Source organism: Erpetoichthys calabaricus, chromosome 7, assembly GCF_900747795.2.
Source record: "Erpetoichthys calabaricus chromosome 7, fErpCal1.3, whole genome shotgun sequence".
Lineage (NCBI taxonomy): Eukaryota > Metazoa > Chordata > Cladistia > Polypteriformes > Polypteridae > Erpetoichthys > Erpetoichthys calabaricus.
Window position 1 is genome coordinate 172,550,418 of NC_041400.2, and position 26,052 is coordinate 172,576,469.

The following is a 26,052-nucleotide window of genomic DNA, read 5'->3' on the forward strand; positions in this document are numbered from 1 at the left end:
TATTATAGCCACCTGTTGCACCCAAAGACTGCGGCTCATCATCAGTGAAAGATTTAAAGATGAGAGGAGACCTGAAACCACCATTGAGGCAGTCATAGCAGGTCTCTTATAGATGCATAAATGGTCAAAGGGGGATCTGCTTTCTATTATAATGCTAAAAAATTTAAATACCTGACTAGAACTCATCTTTGGGATGTGAAATGCAAACTCCAAAAATCCACGCAGACTTGGGAAGAATGTGCAAACCCCACAGTGGGCATGGATTTCAAGCTCAGGATGCTAATCAGTGCTTTACAGTGCTATTTTTATTATTTCACTAATCCCAGGGGACAATCATAGAGTTACAGCAGCCTACATATATTAATAGAAGTTAGTTATACATAGATTATATACAGAATTTGTTTATTTCTGTCTTTTTAAAGAAAGGTTTAAAAAGAGCATAAAATTATACTGTATTTTAATTGAGTGTGATTAAACTTTACAATCAAATTACAATATGTAAACCACAACCTAATCAAACTTAAAATCAATAAACATAAAATCAATAAACCTTTCCAGAACAGTATTAAATCATAATAAACACATTTTGAAAAACCTTTGCAACATTCCTCATAATTTTTCTTACTTTTCAATTAATACTATTAGTAATTAAGCCTTACATTCTGCAAGCCATTTCATGATTCTCATAAAATGGCTAAGTCATGTATCATTACAGTACATGCAGGAAAAACATATATAGAATACTAATGACATATTTATAAACTGGAGTGATCTTTTTACTTTACAACTTTTACATTTCTATTTGAAGAAAATAACATTAAATATAAATAAGTTGGACTTATACAACACATGACTTAATATTCAGACTGGGAAAAAAACTCAAAAATTTATAAAGGAAAGCAGAAAAAAAGACAAAACAGAATTCAGCCCCCGTCCAAGAGAAAGACCGGACAGCCAAGAGCATGGGCAAAAATAGTTAGGAAAAAAAAGGGAAAATGTCCATTTCCCCTGATATGAAGGCTTAATCTAAAATGTTATTAATTAAATCTTGCTATATTTTGAAAAGGTTTTGACCATATCCTCTAAGTGATAATGTGAAACAGTATAGAACATCAGTCACCTGCTGACTTATAAAAGGTGGGTTGAGATTCTTCCAGTTGAACAAGATAAATCTATGTGCTAATAGTGAGGTAAAGGCAATTATAGTCAGTTTGTCCTTTTCCACTTTAAACCCATTTGGGTGTCCACCAAACACAAGTGTTAATGTGTTAGGAGTGGTTGTGACACCAAGGCTGTCTGATAAACATTCAAAGGGTTTTGGGCAAAATGATGTTAATTTGGTGCACTCCCAAAACATGTGGCCCAGTGAGGCTGAAGCTAGACTGCAACATTTGCAATTTAAGTGGAATTTGAAAAATGCGTTGAATTTCATTTAAGTCAAATTATTGAATACTTTGTACAAATAGAGCTAGAGTGTAGTCAATGCATGGCTGCCTCCCACTCCTTCCTGAGGGATTAATTGAAAGATCCTTTCCCACTGTATTGTTGAGATGCTATCTGTGTCTTCAAGACGGATCAGTATTCCTTCTGGAATAGAAATGGGTGGGAGGTGTGGAAAATTGGATAGGTTTATTTTAGCAAACTCTCTAATTTGAAAGTAGTGGAAAAATTGTGTTGCTTGGAAGTTAAATTTGAAGCGTAATTGTATATAAGATGAAGAAACATTATTTATATACTGTTCTGTAAGTGTTTTAATCCCAGATCTTTTCCAAATATTAAATATTGTGTAGTTTTGAGATGGTTGAAAAAGGTGATTACTGTTTAGAAGGACACATAAAAGCTTCTTTTCCTTGAAGTCCATCCTGCATTGGGTCCATATTCTGAATGATTAGTGGACAATTGTATTATTGTGTTATTGGTATATTGACGATAATTAGCACTTACTGGGGCACAAAGTAGGGAATATAACTAAGTACTGCAAGATTTTACTTCTATTTCAGACCAGACTTGTCTAAATTTATCAGCTTTGTAAATTTCCAGGTCTTTAATAGTTTGTATATTTGCCACCCAGTAATAAAGTTGAAAGTTAGGTAGTGCCATGCCACCTTCTGCTTTAGGTCTTTGTAGAGTTGCCTTTTTAAAGTGTGGTCATCTCGAATTCCAGATAAATGAGGTTATAATTGAGTCTAGTCTCTTACAGAATGATTTGTTAATGTATATAGGGTTGCTCTGAAATAGATAAAGAAGATCGAGAAGGATGTTCATCTTGACAGTATTGATTTCCTCTGCTGATTGTGAGATGGAGGGTAGACCATCTGCTCACATCTTGTTTTTTCATGCTGATTGCAAAGTTGTGTTAAAAAAGATTTTTATGTTTCCCCATGACATTTAAACTGTTGTAATAAAATGAACAGGTAGATGTCCAGTCTAGTATTGTGGGCTATAGAGTTCACTGGAAAGAGCACACTTTTATTCAAATTAATTGTGAGTCCAGATATCTTTTGAAATTATGCTAGTGCATTAAAGGCCCATGGTAAAGATGTTTGTGGGTCTGATATATACAGTTCCATGCCATCTGAATATAGTGAAAGTTTCTATTCGAGTCCTTCTCTGATAATCTCCTTTATCTCTAATATATTGTGAAAATGAATGGCCATTGGTTCAATGGCGATTGCAAAAAACAATGGTGATAGAGGGCACTTTTGTCGAGTACCACGTTCTAGTTTGAAGTAGTTTGAGATTATGTTGTTAATACAGACTGAGGCGTCTGGACTGGTATAAAGTAGTTTTATCCTTTCACGTATGTTTGGCCAAACCCAAATTTGTGCAATGTGGTGAATAAGTAGTCAGATTCTTTGCATTTTCTGCATCCAAAGATAATAGGATCTCTTGTGTGTTAGATTTTGTGAGTGAGTATATTACATTAAACAGGCACCAAAGGTTTAAAGTGTGTGCTTTTAATAAATCCGGTTTGGTCTTTATTATAGAAGGAAGCACTTTCTCAATCCTTCTAGCTAAAACTTTAGAAAGTATCTTACCATCATTATTCAGAAGTGAAATTGATCTGTATTTTGCAGATTGTAAGTCCTTAGTTTTATTTGGAAGAATGGTAATTAATGTTTGGTGAAAAGTTTAAAGTAGAATTTTGTTGTCTCTAGCTTCTATAAATGTTGCTAATAATAGTGGAGCTAACTTAGTTGAAAATGATTTCATAAAATTCCACTGGGTAATCAACAGGGACTGTAGTTTCCCACTTTTGAGTGAGTTTATAGCATCCAATAGTTTTGAGATTGTCAGGTTTGTCCAGCTGTGGTATTTGTAAAATCCTAATTTCTATGGGAAAGAGGTAAAATCATCTGTCCTTAAAAACACCATCAGCGTTTCCCAAAGAATTCCTGAAGAAACAGTTGCAGATGCCTTAGTATCTAAAAAATAACCAGTTTGTTTGGAGATGAACTCTGTAAAGTTCACATCTGCTAATGATAGGGGGTTAAGATGCCAGCTACAAAATGAGTGTATAGGGCATTGTTGTTCAAGCTCCAAAATCAGAGGTACATAATCACAGTTAACAATAGCATCATGTCATGACTAGAAGATTTAATAGTGAGTAATAAATAATCATCGGTGAAGAAATAATCTTGAGTAACTATGACCTAGCTGCTGAGAAGAAGGAATTTTCTCTTGAATTTAGATTTAAGAATCTCCATGGGTCTGATAACTTATGATCCATTGCAAACTATGATTGTGTTTGTTGTATCAGATGTTATCATCACTGTAGTTGATGATCTATCCAAGTCTGGATTTAAAACACAATTAAAATCTACAGCCATTATAATTTAATGAGAGTTCATATTGGAAATTGATGCAAATACATTTTGGATAAAAATTCTTAATTTGTCTACATTAGGTGCATAAATATTAAAATTATGCATGAATAAATTATGTATAAATTACCCATCATCATGGAATAGCGCCCTTCCGGTTCAGATACTATGATTGGTGTTACAAATGAAATGTTTTATGTATTAAGATTCCCATGCATCTGGTTTTCTTTGTTCAGCTGAAATGAAAAACTTAACTGTTCCAATCTCTATGCTAACAAAACTGGTCCTTATTTCTTAAGCGAGTCTTCTGTAAAAATGTTACCTTAGCATTTAGGCCTGTTAGGTAGGAGAATGCAATTTTTCTCTTTAGATCATGGTTGAAACCTTTGACATTCCAGCTTACAAAATTGACTGTATAGTCAGAGAGACTCTTCTTCTTAATGTTTGAGGACATTTTGTAATTTTAAGTAAAAGTAGTGTGGCCAGGTCATTGTTAAAGTGGAGTCTGCACATTCTCCCTTATTTCTTTGTTTAGATGTTCCAGTTTCCTCTCATATTGAAAAGACTTGCAGAGTTTACTAACAATTTCAATTTGGACCAGAGTGAGAAAGCTTAACGAGTGATGAACTTTCCCATCCCAAAATGGTTCCTTCTTTGTGCTTCTTACATTTCCTGCAACATTGAATATCCTGTGCCTAGTTGTTTTTTGTGGGGAGTATACATGTCCACTTCATGTTTGCATGGATGGTATGGTACTCTAAATAAACTCCAGGTTTTTCTTCCACATCCCCAAAGGTGTAAAGATGAGGTTGATTGGCTATTCCAAATTCACACCAGTGTAGGTGTGTATCACTGGGTCCTGCAATGGACTGGCACCCTGTGCGAGGTTGACTGTTTACTGTCTTATGTCTATTGCAGTAGGCAGAGGCCGTGCCCTCGTATAACCATGCAATTATTTAAGCAGGTAAGAGAATGTTGTAAATTTAAGTCAATAAGGAAAACACAAAATAAAGAAGTCCTTCGAAATAGTGCAGTAAATGGTTTGCAAAATGAAAAATAGGCTGGCATTCAACATGTGTCCATGATAGACAAAGTGAATGCTCAATATCTGAGGCAGTGAATAAATTAACCTGACTCTTCTACACTTCTCCCAATCTGGTTCAATATACTAAATTTAACTGGCCAAAATGTAATCATGTGAACAGGAAGGACTACACAGCTGCTACAAGGCTGTTCCTGGATTTTCCAGGTGATGATAGACAATTCAAAGCAATTAGTGACTTCAAAATTGTGGAAGATGGTACACACATATGAAAAAAAGTTCAGCTTGAACTTAAATATTGTCATTTTTTTTTATTTGTAGGCATCACAATAAAAGAACCTGATGTCTCACAGAAAGGTAAGCACTCTCTTTTTTGTCTTTCTGAATCAAAAAAAATGGAAATAGAAGCCATGTTATACCAAAGATTTGCTTCTGGCTAGCTCCAGTCCCAGGCACTTCCAGGAACAAAACAGAGTTGAGGCTCTTGGAGCCTCACTAGGTACTCAGTGGAATGACTCTGCATATTGTGATTTTCCTCCACTGCCACTATCCATGTAGACAAATATTTAATTGAAAATCCAACTAGTCACAGCCAATAAGCTTGAACTCATAGTTGACTTCTGCACCGTACTAACAACCCAGAGTGTCACAATAATGTGTCACTACAGAGATGAAGACTGGTAGGTGAAACTGGTGGTACTACAGGCACAAATTTTTCAGCCAGGCAGACAACTGCTGCTGTGGAGTAACAGGGACACACAAGCAAAGTGGTGGCGTGTGTTCTTGATAATGTGCACATTGTGGGCAATAATGGTCCTCTGTTGCACTGAAAAACAGCAACTCTTAGTTAATAAAAGATTTAAAGACAAGAGGAAACCAGAAACCATTTAAGAATTTCATTGTGCAATTTTCACATAAGAAAAACTGAACTTGAACTTAAATATTGTTATTTATGTTTTAATAGACTACGCATCAAATCTACATAAGACGTGGGAGAAATGTAAGTGATATCTTTTTTGTCTTTCTGAATTAAAAACAAAAAAAAACAGAAATCTCATTATACCAAAGATTTGCTTTGGGAGAACTCCTGCCCAAGGCACATCAAACTAAATAGATGGAGATTAGAGGAGAATGTCAAAGTCTTTAGGTAAATATGTGGGTCAGGAATGCAGTGTCATTTACAACTACCAAGGGGCAGTAAAATCTTCACACACTTAGATAAATAATGAAACGTTAGTCCTAAAAGAACAGTCTCTCAAGATTTAAAGTGTATGCTTGTTAAGAATGGACAATGATTTTAATTGAAGGGAGTAATTACAAAGCTGAACAGGTGTGCTGAGTAAGAAGACCTTAGCATCTGATAGATTCTTCATTTTTATGTACATTATACTAATCATTTTAAAAGAAAAAATGCTAGCCTCACAAGCCAGACATCCAATCAAACTACATTACAGTGATCCCTCGCTATATCGCGCTTCATCTTTCGCGGCTTCACTCCATCGCGGATTTTAAATGTAAGCATATGTGAATATATATCGCGGATTTTTCACTGCTTCGTGGATGTCTGCGGTCTACAGTACGTGTGCTTCCTCAGTTGATTTGCCCATTTGAATTGAAACAAGGGACGCATTTGAATTGAAACAAGGGACACTATTGGTGGATGGCTGAGAAGCTACCCAATCAGAGCATGCGGTTAAGTTCCTGTGTGCTGCTGATTGGCTAAGCGACGGAGTGCTGCATTAACCAGGAAGTACTAATCTCACTCATTCAGAATTAACGTGCACAAGCGCCAACAGAAGATGCAAATGATTGCTGAAAAGGTAAAGGTTTTGGATATGTTGAAGGAAGGAAACAGCTACACCGCTGCAGGACACCATTACAGCATAAATGAGTCCACGATTCTTTTTATTTAAAAAGGAGGAAAAGCATATAAGATCTACAGCCGCAGTGTCTTTTAACCAGGGCGCAAAATGAGTTGCAAGTGGACGTTGTAAGGCAGTAGTCTGGATGGAACCTGCTTTAGGGATTTGGATTGAAGAGTGATGGAAGAAGAACAACGGTGCTGCTAAACAGTCGCCTGAAGAGGCTCCTTTAGAAGAGCTGTAACGCTATCCTTTGTTGTGCAGTAAAATTAAACTCATCATTATCGGACAAGTCATCGTGTCATTGTTGGTGAGTAACCATAATTAATTATTTACGTACAATACTTATTACATGTACATAGTTTAGTGTCACTGTACACACATTTTATTGTATACAATTTTTCTTGCATTGTATGTATTTATTGATGGTGGCCTGTCTGTCACATATGTGATATAGGAGACGCTCGATATCTTTAAAATAATATTTAGGTTTTACTGTATGTAAACTGTGTCTACATACATAATTTCAACGAATCTTACCTAATATCTAAGAGAATACAAAGGGTTTATGCTGTATAATTGTGCGTGAAATGTTTATAATAGTGTGGGAGAGTTTATAAGGGCTTAAAATATATAAAAATAACCACATGAACATATGGTTTCTACTTCGCGGATTTTCTTATTTCGCAGGTGGCTCTGGAACGCAACCCCCGCGATGGAGGAGGGATTACTGTATATATGAATGTATATGTATATATAGATTTATTGCACATGAGTGCGCGATCCTTCAAGGAGCCCAATCAACCTTGGAGTGGCACATGCTCACACACACCCATACCCGTTCGGAGCCTTCACGCTCTGGGACGTGATTATTTATTTAAAACTGCACTTCGCCATGGACCTCTTATCACATGGCAGGAATCAACCAGCAACTAACCGGTCTCATTGCAGGTCACATAACACGCTCACTTAAAAATGACTGAGTCTACACATCTCTGCCTACATAGACGTTTGGACAACATGCAATCTCCTCTCAGACAAGGGAGTACGCTTGGATTCAGATGAAGGTCTGCGGACTTGTGAGTCAGCAGCTTTAACAACTTAGGGGCACCATGCCCTACAGCCCTTACCACTCCCCAAAAGCCATTATCACAATGGCATGCACACTGTCCTTGATTTTGGGACTCTCTATCCATCTTGGTGGTATCCTTGCCACCTGCAATGTCCTGCAGCCAAGCACCTCACTATCTGTCTTTCCGTATATACCAGTTGAGTCTGAAGGGTAAAGAACATCAGTTTATAGTGTATGTTTTGGCTTACGGCATTCATTTAGTACTAGGGTGTTATACCGTGTTAGCCATTGTGAGCTTGCATATTGTAATCTTTTTAGTTAGCCAATAAAAGGTGTCATTTTGCTTGACTTATTACAGCATTCATTTAGAATTGAATGTTGACTTTAACATATTGGTTAAGATATGTAATACATTGATAATGGATATGTTTTTTCCAGTATGTTGATTGGCTTTACTATTTTGATTTTGCTTTATATAAATTGATCTTGACAGGTCTTGATTGATCTACGTCGTATTTAATGAACCAGTATCTACATCAAAATTAAATACATTGCTTCAGATATAGGTAATGCAAAATACTTTAACATGAGCTGCTGCTACTGCAGTGCTGCAGAGCAATTGAGCAGTTAGCCCTCAAAATGACATCTTTCATTGGTAGCAGTTTAAACAGCAGGCTTTTGAACATTTTGGCATAGAGAAGGTATGGCACAGATCAACTTTAAAATGAGGCTTAGTACAGTATGGGCAACAAGAACATATTTTCCACTCAATGAAACTACCACCACTAGTCTGTATGACTAACATAAGGCAAGATGGTATTATGATTGACGTTGTTCATTAATTTTTTTGTGTTTTCCGCCACATGTGAAAATATATATCTTTTGTTTTGTTTTTTTTTTTTACTTTAAGAATCAGTTTCTGGAATTAGTTTTGTGTTGAAAGCCTACTAAGAAAAGTTATACATTTTTTATTTAACTTTTGCAATGCCAAATTGGGCACCATCACTTTCTGTTATTTAGTGATGGGATTTCCATGGGGATTTTACACAGAGGACATCACAATGACCATATAAAAGTTGGCGAAAACATCCTTCAATTATCTGAGATATTGAGTTTTTTTCAATGCGTCAATAGTTTTGGTGTATTTCTATTGGTAAAAGACAGCTTTTTCTTAAGGGTTTTGTTATTTGAATCAACATTTAGAATTTGTTTGCAAGATCATTTTGATCTCACGGTAAGAACAGGGCATACTTTCTTACCATTTCCCTTCTCCTGGTCCTTAACATAAAAAAAGCCCCTTTAACAGATAGGTCCATGACTTTATGCTATTACAGTAGTATCAGAATCTTACTCTACTCTCTGCATGTTGCCACAGAAATCAACATTTGTCAGAGCAGGTGACATTCTTCTGATCTAAAGTGGTCCAGTGTTACTTGATCATCTTCCTCATGATTGGAACCCAGGGTTATCTTCTGTTACTGCAGCCCTTCCACTTCAAGATCTGATATATTGTTCAGAGATGCTCTTCTTTACACTAAATTTGTGAAGTTCTGTTATTGGAGTATTTGTGGTTTTTTCTGTTATCTTGTATAGTCCAGGAATTCTCTCATTGACAGGGTGTTTGCACCCACAGAGCAGCCCCTCATTGGATCTTTAATTTTGATCTCACTCTACTCTGTAAACTCTAGAGACTGTGTAGTATGTCAAAATCACAGCAGGGCAGCTGTTTCTGAGATATTGTTACCACCACCCCGGGCATAAATAGACATGCCACGGTCCAACTCATTTAGATTAGACATCTTGCCCATTTTAATATTTAGTGGAAATGAAATAACTAAATTTCTTGACCATATTTGCATACCATATAGATTGTATTGCATTGCACCTAATATTGTGACCACCAATGTACATAATTAGGTTGGATAGACTTATATTTAACTAAAATATATATCTACTATTTTCTTTAAGACCTTGAGTATTTTGACTCATCTACGCAAGAAACCATGGTTAAGACAGTGGGCAGCCTGATAATGTTTGCCTGTGTTTTGCTCTTGTGGTAAGTAAGACTTTACATTTATGCATTATATAATTATAACAAATAAAATAAAATGTAGGTGCATGTGAGTCATCTAAAATTTGTCAGTAAACCTGTTATCTCCCAGTCTTGTTTATCTATCTTTGCCACATTCTTAGATGTCTAAAAGTATTGTAAAAGAAACATGAACAGTAACACCTTGTAATTGGGTAATTCATGATCAAAGTTCAAGTATAGGTTCTTGTTTTACTCTGAGTGGAGTTCACCGAGCTGTTAGAGGGCAATATATACTGTAGATCCAGTGCATTATGTCATAGCTCCTCAAGGGAACCAGGGAGGACAGAACGTCTGGATTTCAGCAATACAACTACAGTCATGGCCAAAAGTTTTGAGAATGACACAAATATTTATTTTCACAAAGTTTGCTGCCTCAGTTTTTATGATGGAAATTTGCATCTACTCCAGAATGTTAAGAAGAGTGATCAGATGAATTGCAATTAATTGCAAAGTCCCTCTTTGCCATGAAAATGAACTTAAACCCAAAAAACCCTATTTCCACTTCGGTAGTGAAGAAGGATACAGGGCTCTCAAGAAAGTCCAGCAAGCGCCAGGACCGTCTCCTAAAGTTGATTCAGCTGCGGGATCGGGGAACCACCAGTGCAAAGCTTGCTCAGGAATGGCAACACACAGGTGTGAGTGCATCTGCACGCACAGTGAGGTGAAGACTTTTGGAGGATGGCCTGGTGTCAAGAAGGGCAGCAAAGAAGCCATTTCTCTCTAAGAGAAACATCAGGGACAGACTGATATTCTGCACAGACTGATATTCCGACTTATGGCCACAGCTATTTACAGTATTGTATCTGTTACTTTATGAGGTGTCGCCAATGGCCATAAGCAGTAGGGTGAGTCTTATGAAAGTATGGCTGTGGATCACACATTGTTAACTACACATGCCTGTTTTCTGGCTTAATTCTTGTTCAGCAACTCTTGTTCAGTGTGTATGTGTGTGTGTGTGTGTGTGTCTTGGCCTTTCTATCTCAGGCTCCATACTGTATTATTCTTGATATTGTTGCAATCAAGTAGCACCAATTACATGCAGCTTTGCACATTATACTGCTATTTTGAATATTATTATTATCTTTGTGGTGAAGCCTTAGTTCGCATTAATATCATAAAACTGCAAAAAGGTATCATGAGTGGCAATTTATAGCAAAGGGTGCTGTAAAATCATGACATCGTTAATATTTCAAATGAGAATTCATATCTTTAGCTTGCATCTGGACTAGCACACTTTGTAAATACTTCTCATGTCCTACTCTGAGGTAGGACAAATTCTTAATCCTACTGTAACTTTTTGAGCAATTCCTAGAAGTAATTCGGTGACGCTTGGTAAATACGCGCCCTGATCTCAATCCAATTGAGAATTTGTGGCTGGACTTGAAAAAAGCTGTTCATTTACAATCAACATACAGTATGATGGAGCTTGAGCAGAGAGAGAGATATAGAGAGAGACCTGTGCACACAGACTCAAGGCTGTCATGGCTGCCAAAGGTGCATCTACTATTTGTTTTCAATTTGATATTAAAGAGTTTTTTTTTCAGATGATCAGTGTCGAAAATGCCAAATTAAACACACTGCAATTGAATGTTGTGAAAACTTCCAAGGAGGTGAATTCTTTTTATGTGCGCTGTAGTCTAGTTATCTGACTGTTGTTGTATTAACTGGGCCTTGATGGTGTCTGTGGGTAGATGTCGTGTTAACTCTGACCTTTAGTTACAGATTGCTGCTTAGCAATCCAAGTATGTGATACAGTTTGTAGTCCAGTCAAATACGTGTTAACGGAAATGCAACCAACTGTCACTCTTCATGTGTCTCTTTTAGTGTAAACACGGCAGCACAAGAGAAACAAATGAAAGGCATTCTTTCCCCTACATTTGCAGTAAGTAGAAAGCAAAAAAAAAAGCATCATGCTATATGTGTTGGCATCGCTTAGAGAAACGTACTGCAGCTTTACACATTTCCCTCTTCATCTACAGATCAAGGGCGTTTTAAACTGCTGCACCTCCTCTGACCAAGGTATAATTTATTCTGATTGCATTTTAGAAGGTTGCAAGGTTAACTAACTCTTACATAAAGAATCATCAGGGTGCATATTTTCCAATACAATAATTTGTAAGTTTTGTTCTGATGTGTTTTTATTTCTTACTTCATCTTGCTTTGAAGTTATTTTTTATGGATGTTATATTAGCCTGCTCTCATTGGTATTTCCTGGGCTTTAAATTTTTTTCTTGATACCTTTTTTTAACTATATTTTAAAAGAACTAAAATTTACTTTCTGTAATTCTACTTATGTGTTGGTTTGAGTCTTGTTATTTTCATTTATCATTATGTTTTGAAAAATACTAGGAAGCCATAATTAAAAGGTGCTGTTATTTTGGGGTGCTACCGCTAAGACACAATGACCCATTGTTAGGAGATGCTGTCCAGAAAGTGGCACTGTGTGACATCATTAATATGAGAATATTTAAAGGGATACCCAAGAATGACATTTTTATATGTTACTTACTTCATGTGCTTTTGAGTAGTGACCAAGAAAAAATTTAATCTCAAGTTTTCATGTAGAATGGAGAGAAAGAAGTTTATGATATTACAGAAACAAATGGTGAACAATGTTGTACAAGAGCAAACAGTGTGATTAGTGAGGTGATTAAACCTAAGGTCTCTTGAACTGAGGATAGGACTTTTGACCAGCAAATGCGTAGGAAAGGCAGGTCTTCCATTCAAATAGTTAATCCTGTGAGGTTTAGTTTACTCCTTAGGGTGTATTCCAGAAGTAACTGAATATCCAAGAAGTAACTATTTAACAATATTAGTATATATTTTGCACATTTTGAGCATATACAGTAATCCCTCCTCCATCGCGGTGGTTGCGTTCCAGAGCCACCTGCGAAATAAGAAAATCCGCGAAGTAGAAACCATATGTTTATATGGTTATTTTTATATTGTCATGCTTGGGTCACAGATTTGCGCAGAAACACAGGAGGTTGTAGAGAGACAGGAACGTTATTCAAACACTGCAAACAAACATTTGTCTCTTTTTCAAAAGTTTAAACTGTGCTCCATGACAAGACAGAGATGACAGTTCAGTCTCACAATTAAAAGAATGCAAACATTGCTTTCCTCTCTGTTTCCTTTGAAGAGGAAGATAACAAATCAATAGGGCTGTTTGGCTTTTAAGTATGCGAAGCACCGCCGGTACAAAGCTGTTGAAGGCGGCAGCTCACACCCCCTCCATCAGGAGCAGAGAGAGACAGAGTTTGTTTTTCAGTCAAAAATCAATACGTGCCCTTCGAGCTTTTAAGTATGCGAAGCACCGGTGCAGCATGGCGCTTCAGGAAGCAGCTGCACACAGAAGGTAGCAACGTGAAGATAATCTTTCAGCATTTTTAGACGAGCGTCCATATAGTCTAGGTGTGCGAACAGCCCCCCTGCTCACACCCCCTACGTCAGGATCAGAGAAAGTCAGCGCAAGAGAGAGATAGAGAAAGTAAGTTGGGTTTCTTCTCAGCCATCTGCCAATAGCGTCCCTTGTATGAAATCAACTGGGCAAACCAACTGAGGAAGCATGTACCAGAAATTAAAAGACCCATTGTCCTCAGAAATCCGCGAACCAGCAAAAAATCCGCGATATATATTTAAATATGCTTACATATAAAATCCGCGATAGAGTGAAGCCGCGAAAGGCGAAGCGCGATATAGCGAGGGATCACTGTAACTGGATAACTGATATGTGGATAATACAACACAAATAATATGAGTTGTTTTTTCTTTTACTCATGTTGTTTTTGCACTGGTTGCCTTCTATTATGTCATAAATGTCTTTCTATTTTACATGTAAACATTAAATTACATTTTTTGTTGGCCTCCTCTAAAAAGTAACATATTAAAAAATAAATATATAATTTTTGGGTTGCGTATTCCTTTAAGCCAGTGCAGTGTGTTCTTCTTTGTCCACGATTGTAAATAGCTTTGAAAACATTTATTGAAAGTACTTTGGCCAGATCTCTTCTGGTTACAGACTTTTTGCCCAGAAATTTGGCTTTGATGCCAAGTCAGTTGTATATTTGTAATTGGCATCCCATTTTATTTTTTGACTGTTTATCATCTTCTGGTCCACTCTGTCTTCATCAACTTCCAATTGTTTTAACCTTGTGGCAGAGCAATGAACACTGATATTTTGAGGAGTAAGATGCCTTGTATTATCAGGTAACATGCCACCCAAGAGTGTGACACCTGACATTGGCACATCTGCACTATAAAAGATGGTGGTGCACACAATGAGTGTTCAGTATTTGGATCTGAATGAGGAAAAGAGATTCATGAGGGAAACAAAGTGCTCAAACAACAAACTAAGAAAAAGACTGGAGAGAATATTTACCAATTTCAACTTGTTTCATTTTTGTTGAATTGAATTTAGTTTAGTCATCATAATACAGAAAATAGTGATTTTAGTATATTGAATTTACATTAGAACAAAATAATAAAAAAAAAGTTGACAAGAACAGGCCATTCAGGCCAACTAAGCTTGTCAATGCTATCCACATAATTCCTCCAAAATGACAGACAGTCAGGTTTTCAAGGTCCCTAAAATCCTACTGTCTACCACACTAATTGGTCATTTACTTCATGTGTCTGGGAAGTTTTTCTTTATACAGAGAACTACAAAGTTGGCCAAAGTTTTAAGAAATTTACTCTTAAACTGCACCCCCATGTTCTTGTTAAACTCACTTTAAGGTAACAGTCTCAAGCCACTGTACTAATTCCTGTCATAATTTTAAACACTCCTGTAACTGAAATGGTTCATCTCCTTCAATCTCTCCTCATAGCTTGTACCTATCACTCCTAGAGTCAGCCTAGTCATTCTTGTCCAGACTTTTTCTAGCACTGCTATGTCTTTTTTATAATATGGCTACCCAAACAGTGCTCCAGATGCAGCCTCACTAGTGTGTTATAAAGCTTAACCATAACCTCCTCTGACTTGTACTCTACACATCGTGCTGTATGATCTAACATTGTGTCAGCCTACTTTATGGCTTCTGAACACTGCCTGGAAGTTGATAGTGACAAGGTTTCTAAATGTCCTCGACTATTTTTCTACCAATTCCTACATCAAGGACTTTTTAAAAATCTCTTCCACTCACTATCACATTTGATCTCTGAGACTTCCTGTTTAATCTACCCAATAAGACAGATATTTTTTGCTATCACAAAGTGGCATGGATCAAAGAATAGCTTTTAGTTGGATACAACATAATGAACACTCTATATAAATATAAGCAGGGTGTATGATTTGCTCAGAATCAAATGTATGTAATGAATCCTTGATTTTGTGGCCCAACACAATTTGTAATTTATAATTATTGATCCCTGGTGAAGATGATTGCAATGAGCAGCTGTTCTGCTGAAGAACAATAATGTTTAATTTGGGACTAAAAGATGAAATTTGAATGAAACAAAGTACGCGCCACGGTCAGAACCAAAGAGACAAACCAATCTTTTGCCAAGCCAGAAATATGAGTCAAGAATCAGAACCTTAAATCTAAAAGTAATTCAGAAAACTGAGAACAAAAATACCAAGAAGTGCACATTAAGCCTTTTAGTTTTATCCAAAACACAGATACTTGAATGGCACATAAATTACCATTTTAAAGAGTCGTGCCTGTGAGACTTCTAGAAGGTTGCCTCAATAATGGCCGATGCCCGCTAATATTCAAAATAATGCAGTGATTAGATGCTAAAAATTACAACTTAGTCATGAACCAAAATTAGACAAAGTAAATGTATTGATCACAATCCTAGACCTAAGAAACTCCACAGTAGTCAACAAGAAGTCCCAACAACTCCTCAGAAAATTGAAACAAAATAAAAAAACAGCACCAATAACAGTAACAGCCTCATGCATGCCATGGCTTTTAAATTAGAAAATACTGCACAACTATTATGGCTATGGCATACTAGACAAGTTCGGAGTTAAAAGAGCTGGTTGTACATACCATTGAGTCAAGTTTATAGTAGTAATAAGGAGGCCAAGTCAGACTTTTGTATATGGTGTTAAATCTTCTAATGCCATGTTGACAAATAAAGCCCAACAGAGAACCACAAAGACTAATCTAACTCATTTGGAGTTAAATATTCTTACTAGAGTGACTCTCTAAATAAACTGGCTCCTAAGGAGCAAAAACAATGGCACAATATTGAGAAAGGTAAAAGATGAGAATAAAACAAATTGGAAAACAAAAACAAACATGTTCTGAAAGCTCCGAAGATCATACGTAACATGCAAAAAACAATGATCACATAGAAGAAAAATATTGCCGAGCTGAATGTCAAAAGGTAAGTTCTGGAAGATAATCAGAAGATCTCACAAACTTACCCTCATCTTCAGGTCTCATTTGATAGAACATAATGGCTCTTGTGATTTCAGATACTTATTCAAGCCCACAGTCTCACATGGCTACACTGACTGGATGTACAAAACCGCATGAAATAAATGAGAAATTCATAAAACAGTTCAAAAACTTTATAAATTGGCAAATGAACTTAATACTTTTTCTTAGAAAGACAATTCCTGTGTTTTATATTATTCTCTTTTCACAGGTGATAACACGAATAATGCCTTCATGGCCCCATTTCAAGGTCAGTTCTACTTTGAACTTTTTTGTACTCCAAAATTTTATTTTTTTATTAATTTAAATTAATTGTTTCAAATGAGGTCTGGTGAAAGATTTTTTGGTAGACAAAAAAAAGAATTCACCTTAATGAAAAGTGTTGTGTAATGGATCCAAAATCTTAGCAAAAAAGGGTTGGAGAACTCCAAAATGTCCATAAATCAAGCCCCAAAATGAGAACCTGGCTTGAAAGTTCAAAAATACTACAAGAGCCCCAAAATATTCCAAAATATTACAATACAGATAAAACCGTGAAGGCTGTTTCTTATAAAGAATATCCCAATCTGTAATCTTCCATCCATCCATCCATTTTCCAACCCGCTGAATCCGAACAGGGTCACGGGGGTCTGCTGGAGTCAATCCCAGCCAACACAGGGCACAAGGCAGGAAACAATCCTGGGCAGGGTGCCAACCCACCACAGAATCTGTAATCGTTAACAATTAAATTTATTTAATAAAATAGAAGAAATAACAAAATGCCCCAAATGGCAAAAAGGATGTGCCTAAAAAGGCAATCTAAGGTAATTAAGTCCCAATATGAAATCTGCAAGCAAAATCCAGAAACTGAAGCAAAAATCCAGTATCTGAAAATATCAAAAGAAAACAATACTAACAGAAATCCACCAAACAGCTTGTGATGATTAACTGACTGCGCCTCCAAATAAAGACAAGGGTAGGAGCCATCAGCAGTGACATCAGGGTGGCCCTGCCCCCTGGGGCACCACCCACAAAGTTCATGGAATGGGATTACATTTAAAGACACAGTAAGAATTAAAAAAATTACAAAAATAACAAAAAAACACAAAATTCACCAAAGTATAAACACATAGAGTACATATCCAAAAGAAGTCGCCTGCAGTTTGGCCAGATTGGTTTTAAGGCCCCACTGGTGTTTCACTAGTCCCATAGATTTTCTATGGGTTTTAAATCTGGGGATTTTGCGGGCCAGTTGAGATGCGAGAATGCTTTGGAATATTCTTAGTGCCAGTCTCACACAGTATCATTCTTTTTCACATGATAGTGTGACACACGGGCATGGTCTCTATCTATGAGGACCATCTGTCAACCACAGTTCTGGTGGCATTTAGCGATTGACTACAATGTACACCAGTACACTTTAACGCACATGCAAATTTGGCAACGTCCTATATACTATAGCCTTTGAAACAGCCAAGAACAATAACACCTTTTTGCCAAACCATTCATGTCTATTATATTACCCATTTTTCACGGAGAGAAGCAAAATTATGTGGCACACCATTAACTCTACAAACCCTGCAGCACAAAACACAGCTATCTATGGGATGGTATTCATACTGGGGTACCCCTTTTTGTGTGTGAAGTATGTATCACAGGCAGTGACTAATTTTTTTTCCTGGTGAGCTTCTAATGATATACAGTATTACCATTTAATTTTATTGTTCTCTTTCATTTTAATCAGGTGTGAATGATAATAGTGGGCAGAAAGTGTTTTATGATGAGAAAGAGAATCTTATCTATAGCTACTCTCGCTTTCACTTCATTTTCTTCCTTGGATCTCTTTATGTAATGATGGTCATCACTGACTGGGATGGGTGAGTATGAAAATAAAGAAATGGAAAACTAAAGCATAATAACAAGCAAGAAATTAACCAATTCTACAGCTGCATGACAATCTCCCCGACCCAGGATACTGATGTTGATAAGGAGCTGGGCTAATTAAAATAGACAAAAAGCTTTGTACTATTGATTTTCAAATTGTAAGCGTACTTTACACTCTTATGATACTTTATTTGTCTCCAAGGGGAAATGAAAATGCAAACAACAGCACACACATAAGACCTTCTGGCTTGGATATTAGAGAGCTGCCGCTATCAATAACAGATGGTGATGGTCAGACCTGCTCGGATTGTGCCACTGGTTTATATTTAAAGCCATTAACATTTGAATAGAGCAGGTCCAGTTCGTAGTGTCCACAAATGGAACATGCTAATAGATGTTTGTTTCATTGCTTGAAGAAACCAGCGTTCAGAATGATTCATCATTAAGATTTTGGTACAGAGTGAATCTTTTCTGTTGTTCAGTCATTCAGGGCGATTTAACTTACTACACTGGACAGTAATATGGGCAAACTTAGTCTGCATATCAATGTCTGGATCATACATTTAATTTTAATTATGCAGTGGTCACTTTTTTATCATGACTTATTTATATAAATCTCTTGTCCCCCTCCTGCTTTTTTCACTCTCTCTGATGAAACCCATCCAGCATTTAAATAGTTTTCTGCAGTAGCCAAAATTTTACACTACCTGAACTTGCTGTGACGCACGAGGAGATGTAACAGTTCGTATAACTTATATAAAAGCAATCAGACATTTCTCATTATATGGAGTCAGGCCAGGTCTGAATCCTTTCCACATTACTTTTATTGTCACTCTTGATTTTCACCCTTTCTATCTTTGAACAAGCTGCTCCTTCAATAATATGTAACAGGTCTTGTTAGGTGGCAACCGCCGTGCTACCAGCTAAAAATGAGATATCTAATATTTTACGTTCCTCAGAGTCTCTTACTTTCTCGAATATTAGACGTAGGTAGCCATCAGATCCTTTATGCATCTCTCAAGTTCACAACCTGTGTGAAAGGCACTTTCACACAGCCTACTATTTTGCATTTCTTTTTGGGAAATTGTCTGCTCCATTCAATCATTTTTTTCTGTACAATACGCAATTGGCAGAACCAAACATATATTTCTATTGTATTGGAAAGGCAACCATTTTTCAAGTATTATCTTTTCATATTATATGATAGACTAATGGAGGAACAGTGTTATTGTACCTATTTATAAGGAGAAGGGTGAAAAATTGAAAATGTGGGAAAGGGTTAAAGAGAGAGTCCACCATAGGGGGGGAACAGTTTGGTTTTATGCCAGGGAGAGGAACAACTAATGCAGTCTTTTCATTGAGACAGCTCATGGAGAAGCATCTAGAAAAACAGGACTGCATATGGTGTTTACTGATTTGGAGAAGGCTTATGCTTTTGCTTTTTTCTGATGACATTGTGTTGTGTTGTGTAGCACCAGAAAAGTGGAATTGGAGAGGACATTGGAAGACTTGAGAAGGACTTTGGAAGATAGGGTGTTGAAGATAAATAGGATGAAGACAGAATATATAAGGTTTAATGATGATCAGGATTCAGAAGTTAGTCTGCAAGGAGAGCTATTGAAAAGAATGGATACATTTAAATATCTAGGATCAGTGGTAGCCTGACATGCAGAGATAACCCATAGAGTGCAGTGTGTGGAACAATTTGAAGAAGAAGGTATCAGGAATATTGAGTGAGCAAAGAATTAAGGCAAATGCTAAAGGTAAGGTTTTTAAGATGGTGGTAAGAACAGCAATAATGCATGGAGCTTAGACATAGGCAGTAAATGGTGCAAAGGAGAAGACATTAGATGTGGCATAAAATGAATGTTGAGATGGATATCTGGAGTTACACAAAAAACAGACAGAATAAGAAATGAAATCAGAGGTACAACAAAAGTGGGCGAGATCTCTAAGAAAGTATAGAAAAGTAGGTTGAAATGGTATGGATATCGTGATGAGGAGAGACAATGAATAGGTGGGCAAAAGAGTGATGGGAATGGAAGTACAGTGGAACCTCGGTTCACGACCACACACTCGGTATACGAACAAGCCAGTTTCCCTTTCGGTTTGTACATGCTCAGTCTCTCCCTGTGCATTTCCTGTGAAGCGAGCAAGAGAGAGAGAGAGAGCGAGAGAGTGCAACACACACACAGAGAGAGAGACACACTCACACAGGCACGCGAGAGAGAGACACACACACGCGCACACACGCACACACACACACACACACACACACACAGGCAGTGAGAGAGAGAGCGGGATGCATAAGGTAGGAAGGCAGTTAAAGAATGCACTGGGCTTGATTTTGTTTTCACTTCTGTTTACAGTGATCGGTTCGTAGCGTGCATTGTTGCAATGTTACCTTTCTTGGTGGTTTATTAAATTACGGATTTTTTCAAATGTTCATTTTTTCCCTGTGCTTAAAACTCATTAAAAAAAGTGTTTTTAGCCAGTGGTTGGTAGCGCTATAGCACAAACTATTGCAGTGTTAGTTTTCTCTGTTGTTCAAGGTTTTCTCAGTGTTATTCAATGTTTTTACATTTAGTTTTCTATTACGCTGTGCATTCTATGGTTTAATTAACTATATTTGTGCTTAAAAACCGTTTGGTCTGGAACGGATTAATTTTATTTACATACAATCCTATGGGGGAAATTGCTTTGGTTCACAACCAAATCGGTTTACGACCAGTTTTGGAACGAATTATGGTTGTGAACCGAGGTTCCACTGTACAGGGGAAGAGAAAGTGAGGGAAGCCAAAGCGAAGTTGAATGGTTAAAGTAATAGAAGATCTGAAGGAAAAGATTCTGACTGGGGAGGAGGTGCAGAACAGTCCTACAGGCAGAAGGATGATCATGCACAATAACCCAAGAAGTGGGAAAACATGAAAAGGAAGAAGAATCTACATGACAGACCATAGACAGTTTATCTGCAGATACACAACAGCCCAACTACAACAGTGTAAACGATACAACTGAAAAAAGGATAATAGGAAAAAAGAATATGATATATCTTATCAACTTATTACCTATTACTGTACATATTGGAAGCATTTTGAGGGGAAAAATGAGAATGTTCAGTCCAAGCTGTGTAGTGTTATCCAGAAATATAAAAGTAACACATCTGCATTGCACTGTCACATACTAAGCAAAAATGCAACTTGTAAGGTTGGGCTGCAGAAATATGTCATATCAGCCACACTAGCATTCCAGTGCATGGAAAAAGTGCAGTCAGAGGAAATCACCCCAAAGGTGTGTACAAAGATTTGTTACCAAATCAGTATGCTCGTCTGCAAAAGTGATATGGAGAAGATGCAAGAGGTGAAAACCCAGGTATCTAAAACCAGTAAGTTTGCACTTTTAACTGACTTTTAGACTGTGGTAACAACTGAGAAATCATATTGTGATCACGTTCCACTAAATGGATGAAGACTATGAGACTAAACTGATGGTAAGAAAGACACCAAATGTTCCAATGAGACATAATCATAAAGCCTTGTCGAGAAACTAGACAAAGAGGTTACGGCTATTTGTGATAATGCACCAAGAGTTTTGGCTGTTAATTCAGCCACCCTTAAGTCCTGGGCCTCAGTAGTACGCTTTACTGATATGCTGCAAATCGCAGCCAGTGATTGATTTAGTGTGCATCCTAATCATGGCAAGAAGCTACCTGAGCATGTCAGAAACATCAATCAGTGCCATCAGATGTACTGGTCAGCTGCTGTCCTTGCGTGTAACTGAGTGTAGATGTTTCTAAAATACATTTCAGTAAATTAAAGAGACAGTTTGTGACAAATTTTCATTTAACATTCAAAATATATTACATGCATACAAAATTTCATAAGTAAATTTTTTTCTGGGGAAAAAGTATCCTTGCATTGTTGTTCAGGAGATTGAAAGTTCAGGAAATGACACACATAGAGGACAAGACAAAAGAGATGTCAGAAAAATGAGCTGAGATCAAAACCTGTAGGACAGAGAGCACAAAAGGAAAAACAAAACTCAATGTCAAAAACAAAATGTTGCCAAAGGGCCCTTACTATCTCAATGAATTACATTGAATTTAGTATATTGAAGACAGGATTCCAGACCAATGAGTGAGGGGGGAGATGCAGATCTTTAATTCAGAAGCACAGTATTATGGGAATGCGTTTTCCTGTTTATGACATATGCTGATTTTTCCCGAAGGAAGTATTAATAATAGCAAAAAACACATGGGATTTACATGTTTTGAGCATACAATTAGATAGATAGATAGATAGATAGATACTTTTAGATAACAGACGTGTGAATTATGCAACACAAGTAACGTGAGATATGTTTTATTTAATTTTTTCAAGGAGATTTTTCACGTCATTTGCTTTTGTATTTCAATACTCACAATTGGGATCTATTATAATTTTTTTTCTCTAGTTCTATATGAAAAAATATGTTACTTACAAGGGGTTACTGTTACTTACACAGCTTACTCTTTATTCTACTTACATAGGGTAAGTAACATAAAAAAACATACCGTATATACTCACGTATTAGTCGGGTCTTGAAACCCGAAAAATCAACCCTAAAATCAGACCCCAACTTATACATCCGTTCAAAAATGTGACACTTATTTTTTTTTTTTAACATCTTCATGCCTCCTCCAGTCTCGCATCAGTATCTCAGACACATTGAATTTTGTTGCAGCAGCACAGTTACCAATTTATTTCACTATTTCAACGACGTTTAATTTAAAATCTTACGATAAAAGTGTATGAGGGTGTGAGATATGAAAAACACAAATCAATGCAAACGTTGGTTCGGAATAGTTTGGGTATTACTGTGTAGTCATGTAAGCAAAAGAGAGTGAGAGGGAGGTTAGGAGCACACACTGATACAGCGCATTACCACAACCACATAGAAAAAAAAGGCCGTGTGCTCCGTGGTTACTCTCTCAGGTGGGTGTTAGCATATCATAATCTCTTGGACCAATAGCGTGAGTTTTCCACATTTGACTTATATGACCAACAATTATAAAATACCAGAAATTATACGGTAAAATCAAGTCCCAACTTATCTGCGAGTATACAGTGCATCCGGAAAGTATTCACAGCGCATCACTTTTTCCACATTTTGTTATGTTACAGCCTTATTCCAAAATGGATTAAATTCATTTTTTTCCTCAGAATTCTACACACAACACCCCATAATGACAATGTGAAAAAAAGTTTTCTTGAGGTTTTTGCAAATTTATTAAAAATAAAAAAATTGAGAAAGCACATGTACATAAGTATTCACAGCCTTTGCCGTGAAGCTGGAAATTGAGCTCAGGTGCATCCTGTTTCCCCTGATCATCCTTGAGATGTTTCTGCAGCTTCATTGGAGTCCACCTGTGGTAAATTCAGTTGATTGGACAGGATTTGGAAAGGCACACATCTGTCTATATAAGGTCCCACAGTTGACAGTTCATGTCAGAGCACAAACCAAGCATAAAGTCAAAGGAATTGTCTGTAGACCCCCAAGACAGGATTGTCTCGAGGCACAAATCTGGGGAAGGTTACAGAAAAATTTCTGCTGCTTTGAAGGTCCCAATGAGCACAGTGGCCTCCATCATCTGTAAGTGGAAGAAGTTCGAAACCACCAGGACTCTTCCTAGAGCTGGCCGGCCATTTAAACTGAGCGATCGAGGGAGAAGGGCCTTAGTCAGGGAGGTGACCAAGAACCTGATGGTCACTCTGTCAGAGCTCCAGAGGTCCTCTGTGGAGAGAGGAGAACCTTGCAGAAGGACAACCATCTCTGCAGCAATCCACCAATCAGGCCTGTATGGTAGCGTGGCCAGACGGAAATCACTCCTTAGTAAAAGGCACATGGCAGCCCGCCTGGAGTTTGCCAAAAGGCACCTGAAGGACTCTCAGACCATGAGGAAGAAAATTCTCTGGTCTGATGAGACAAAGATTGAACTCTTTGGTGTGAATGCCAGGCGTCACGTTTGGAGGAAACCTGGCACCATCCCTACAGTGAATTATGGTGGTGGCAGCATCATGCTGTGGGGATGTTTTTCAGCGGCAGGAACTGGGAGACTAGTCAGGGTAAAGGGAAAGATGACTGCAGAAATGTACAGAGACATCCTGGATGAAAACCTGCTCCAGAGCGCTCTTGACCTCAGACTGGGGCGACGGTTCATCTTTCAGCAGGACAACGACCCTAAGCACACAGCCAAGATATCAAAGGAATGGCTTCAGGACAACTCTGTGAATGTCCTTGAGTGGCCCAGCCAGAGCCCAGACTTGAATCCGATTGAACATCTCTGGAGAGATCTTAAAATGGCTGTGCACCGACGCTTCCCATCCAACCTGATAGAGCTTGAGAGGTGCTGCAAAGAGGAATGGGCGAAACTGGCCAAGGATAGGTGTGCCAAGCTTGTGGCATCATATTCAGAAAGACTTGAGGCTGTAATTGCTGCCAAAGGTGCATCGACAAAGTATTGAGCAAAGGCTGTGAATACTTATATACATGTGCTTTCTCAATTTTTTTATTTTTATTAAATTTGCAAAAACCTCAAGTAAACTTTTTTCACGTTGTCATTATGGGGTGTTGTGTGTAGAATTCTGAGGAAAAAAATGAATTTAATCCATTTTGGAATAAGGCTGTAACATAACAAAATGTGGAAAAAGTGATGCGCTGTGAATACTTTCCGGATGCACTGTATATGGTAATTTTGGGTTATAGTATTTCTTAAAATAGTTGTAGAGGTCATCATGTCTCAATCAGCACCAATATCAACCTTGAGACTGGCATCATCATCAATGCCAACAATAAAATGTATAGTGAAGGAAAGGGGGAAACAAAGTGATGATGTCACCAATGAAATGATAGAATGTAATTACAGAACTAGAAACAGATCAAACCAAAATAATTAATATGCCCAAATTAGTAACAGTTTCTTTGCAATGATTAATCAATCAAAGGTGGTTGACTGTTATATATTAAATATGATCAAAATTGACATTCCTAACTTGTGCATTATTTTTTTTAATTTATTTTATTTTTTTTGGCAGTTTGAGTTTCTCAAATGACGAATCTACCAAGAATGAGACTGCTTTTTGGATCAAGATGATTTCTTCCTGGGCTTGCTTCCTGTATAACATCATAATGCTTTTCTGTCACTCTGGAAAATAAAGCATCACAGGTTTCTTTATGAGGACACCAAACATTACACTCCGTGGTCAGTTCTGAAAACATTACTTAGGAATGGTGTGAAAAGTGGGACAAAAGTCAATATTTTGATGTGCCCTTCTTTGGGCTGAGAGAAGCTGCCCATGACTGCTTGGCTTAAGTCACTTTGGGCCGTTACTCTCACATCATTTGGAAGAGTAGATTTCCAAAAAAAGTCAAACCACAATCAGCATCCAGGTATTTCCACAAATCTCTAATTCACATAATGCAGACTTTTAAAACAATTAAGAGACTAATCATTTAAATACAGTTATTTGGTGGAGACAGTTGAAATGGTTCTATTTGTAGCACTGTGTGGAAAGCATACCCCCGGTCACAGACAGACAGACACCAGAATGTCCAAAACACACTTCTTTTATTTCTTTCCGCACCACAATGCCTTCCTCCTCACACTCTTTCTTCTTTCTCACCGCCTCTCCCCTCCTCACAAGCTTCGTCTCCTTCCTCCCAACTCTGGCTCTTCTTCTGGAGGGAGGCGGTCCCTTATATACTGACCCGGATGAGCTCCAGGTGCTCCCCTTGATGACACTTCCTGGTGTGGCGGAAGAGTCCAGAGAGTCCCTGGAAGCACTCCGGGTGCCCCTGGGAATTCTTCCGGCAGCACTTCCTGGTGTGGCGGAAGTGCTGCCATCTGGGACTTCACAACTGTCTGGGCGC

At 37.5% G+C, this 26,052-nt stretch overlaps 2 protein-coding genes across 2 annotated transcripts in view; both read left to right on the top strand.

The window, feature by feature from the left end:
- LOC114654185 (serine incorporator 5-like) overlaps positions 1-11,828 on the top strand; it is a 58,511-nt gene extending 46,683 nt beyond the window's left edge. The window contains exons 8-11 of the mRNA XM_028804591.2: positions 5,188-5,223; positions 5,831-5,866; positions 9,769-9,856; positions 11,717-11,828. Coding sequence (XP_028660424.2) covers positions 5,188-5,223; positions 5,831-5,866; positions 9,769-9,856; positions 11,717-11,828 — 272 coding nt within the window. The remainder of the gene's footprint in view (positions 1-5,187; positions 5,224-5,830; positions 5,867-9,768; positions 9,857-11,716) is intronic.
- A 4,480-nt stretch (positions 11,829-16,308) lies between these two features.
- LOC114655161 (serine incorporator 5-like) lies at positions 16,309-25,601 on the top strand. Its single transcript, XM_028806022.2, has 3 exons — positions 16,309-16,531; positions 18,005-18,137; positions 25,218-25,601. The coding sequence occupies exons 1-3, from the start codon at positions 16,516-16,518 to the stop codon at positions 25,336-25,338; spliced, it is 270 nt and encodes an 89-aa protein (XP_028661855.1). The 5' UTR covers positions 16,309-16,515; the 3' UTR covers positions 25,339-25,601.
- Positions 25,602-26,052: the final 451 nt, after the last annotated feature.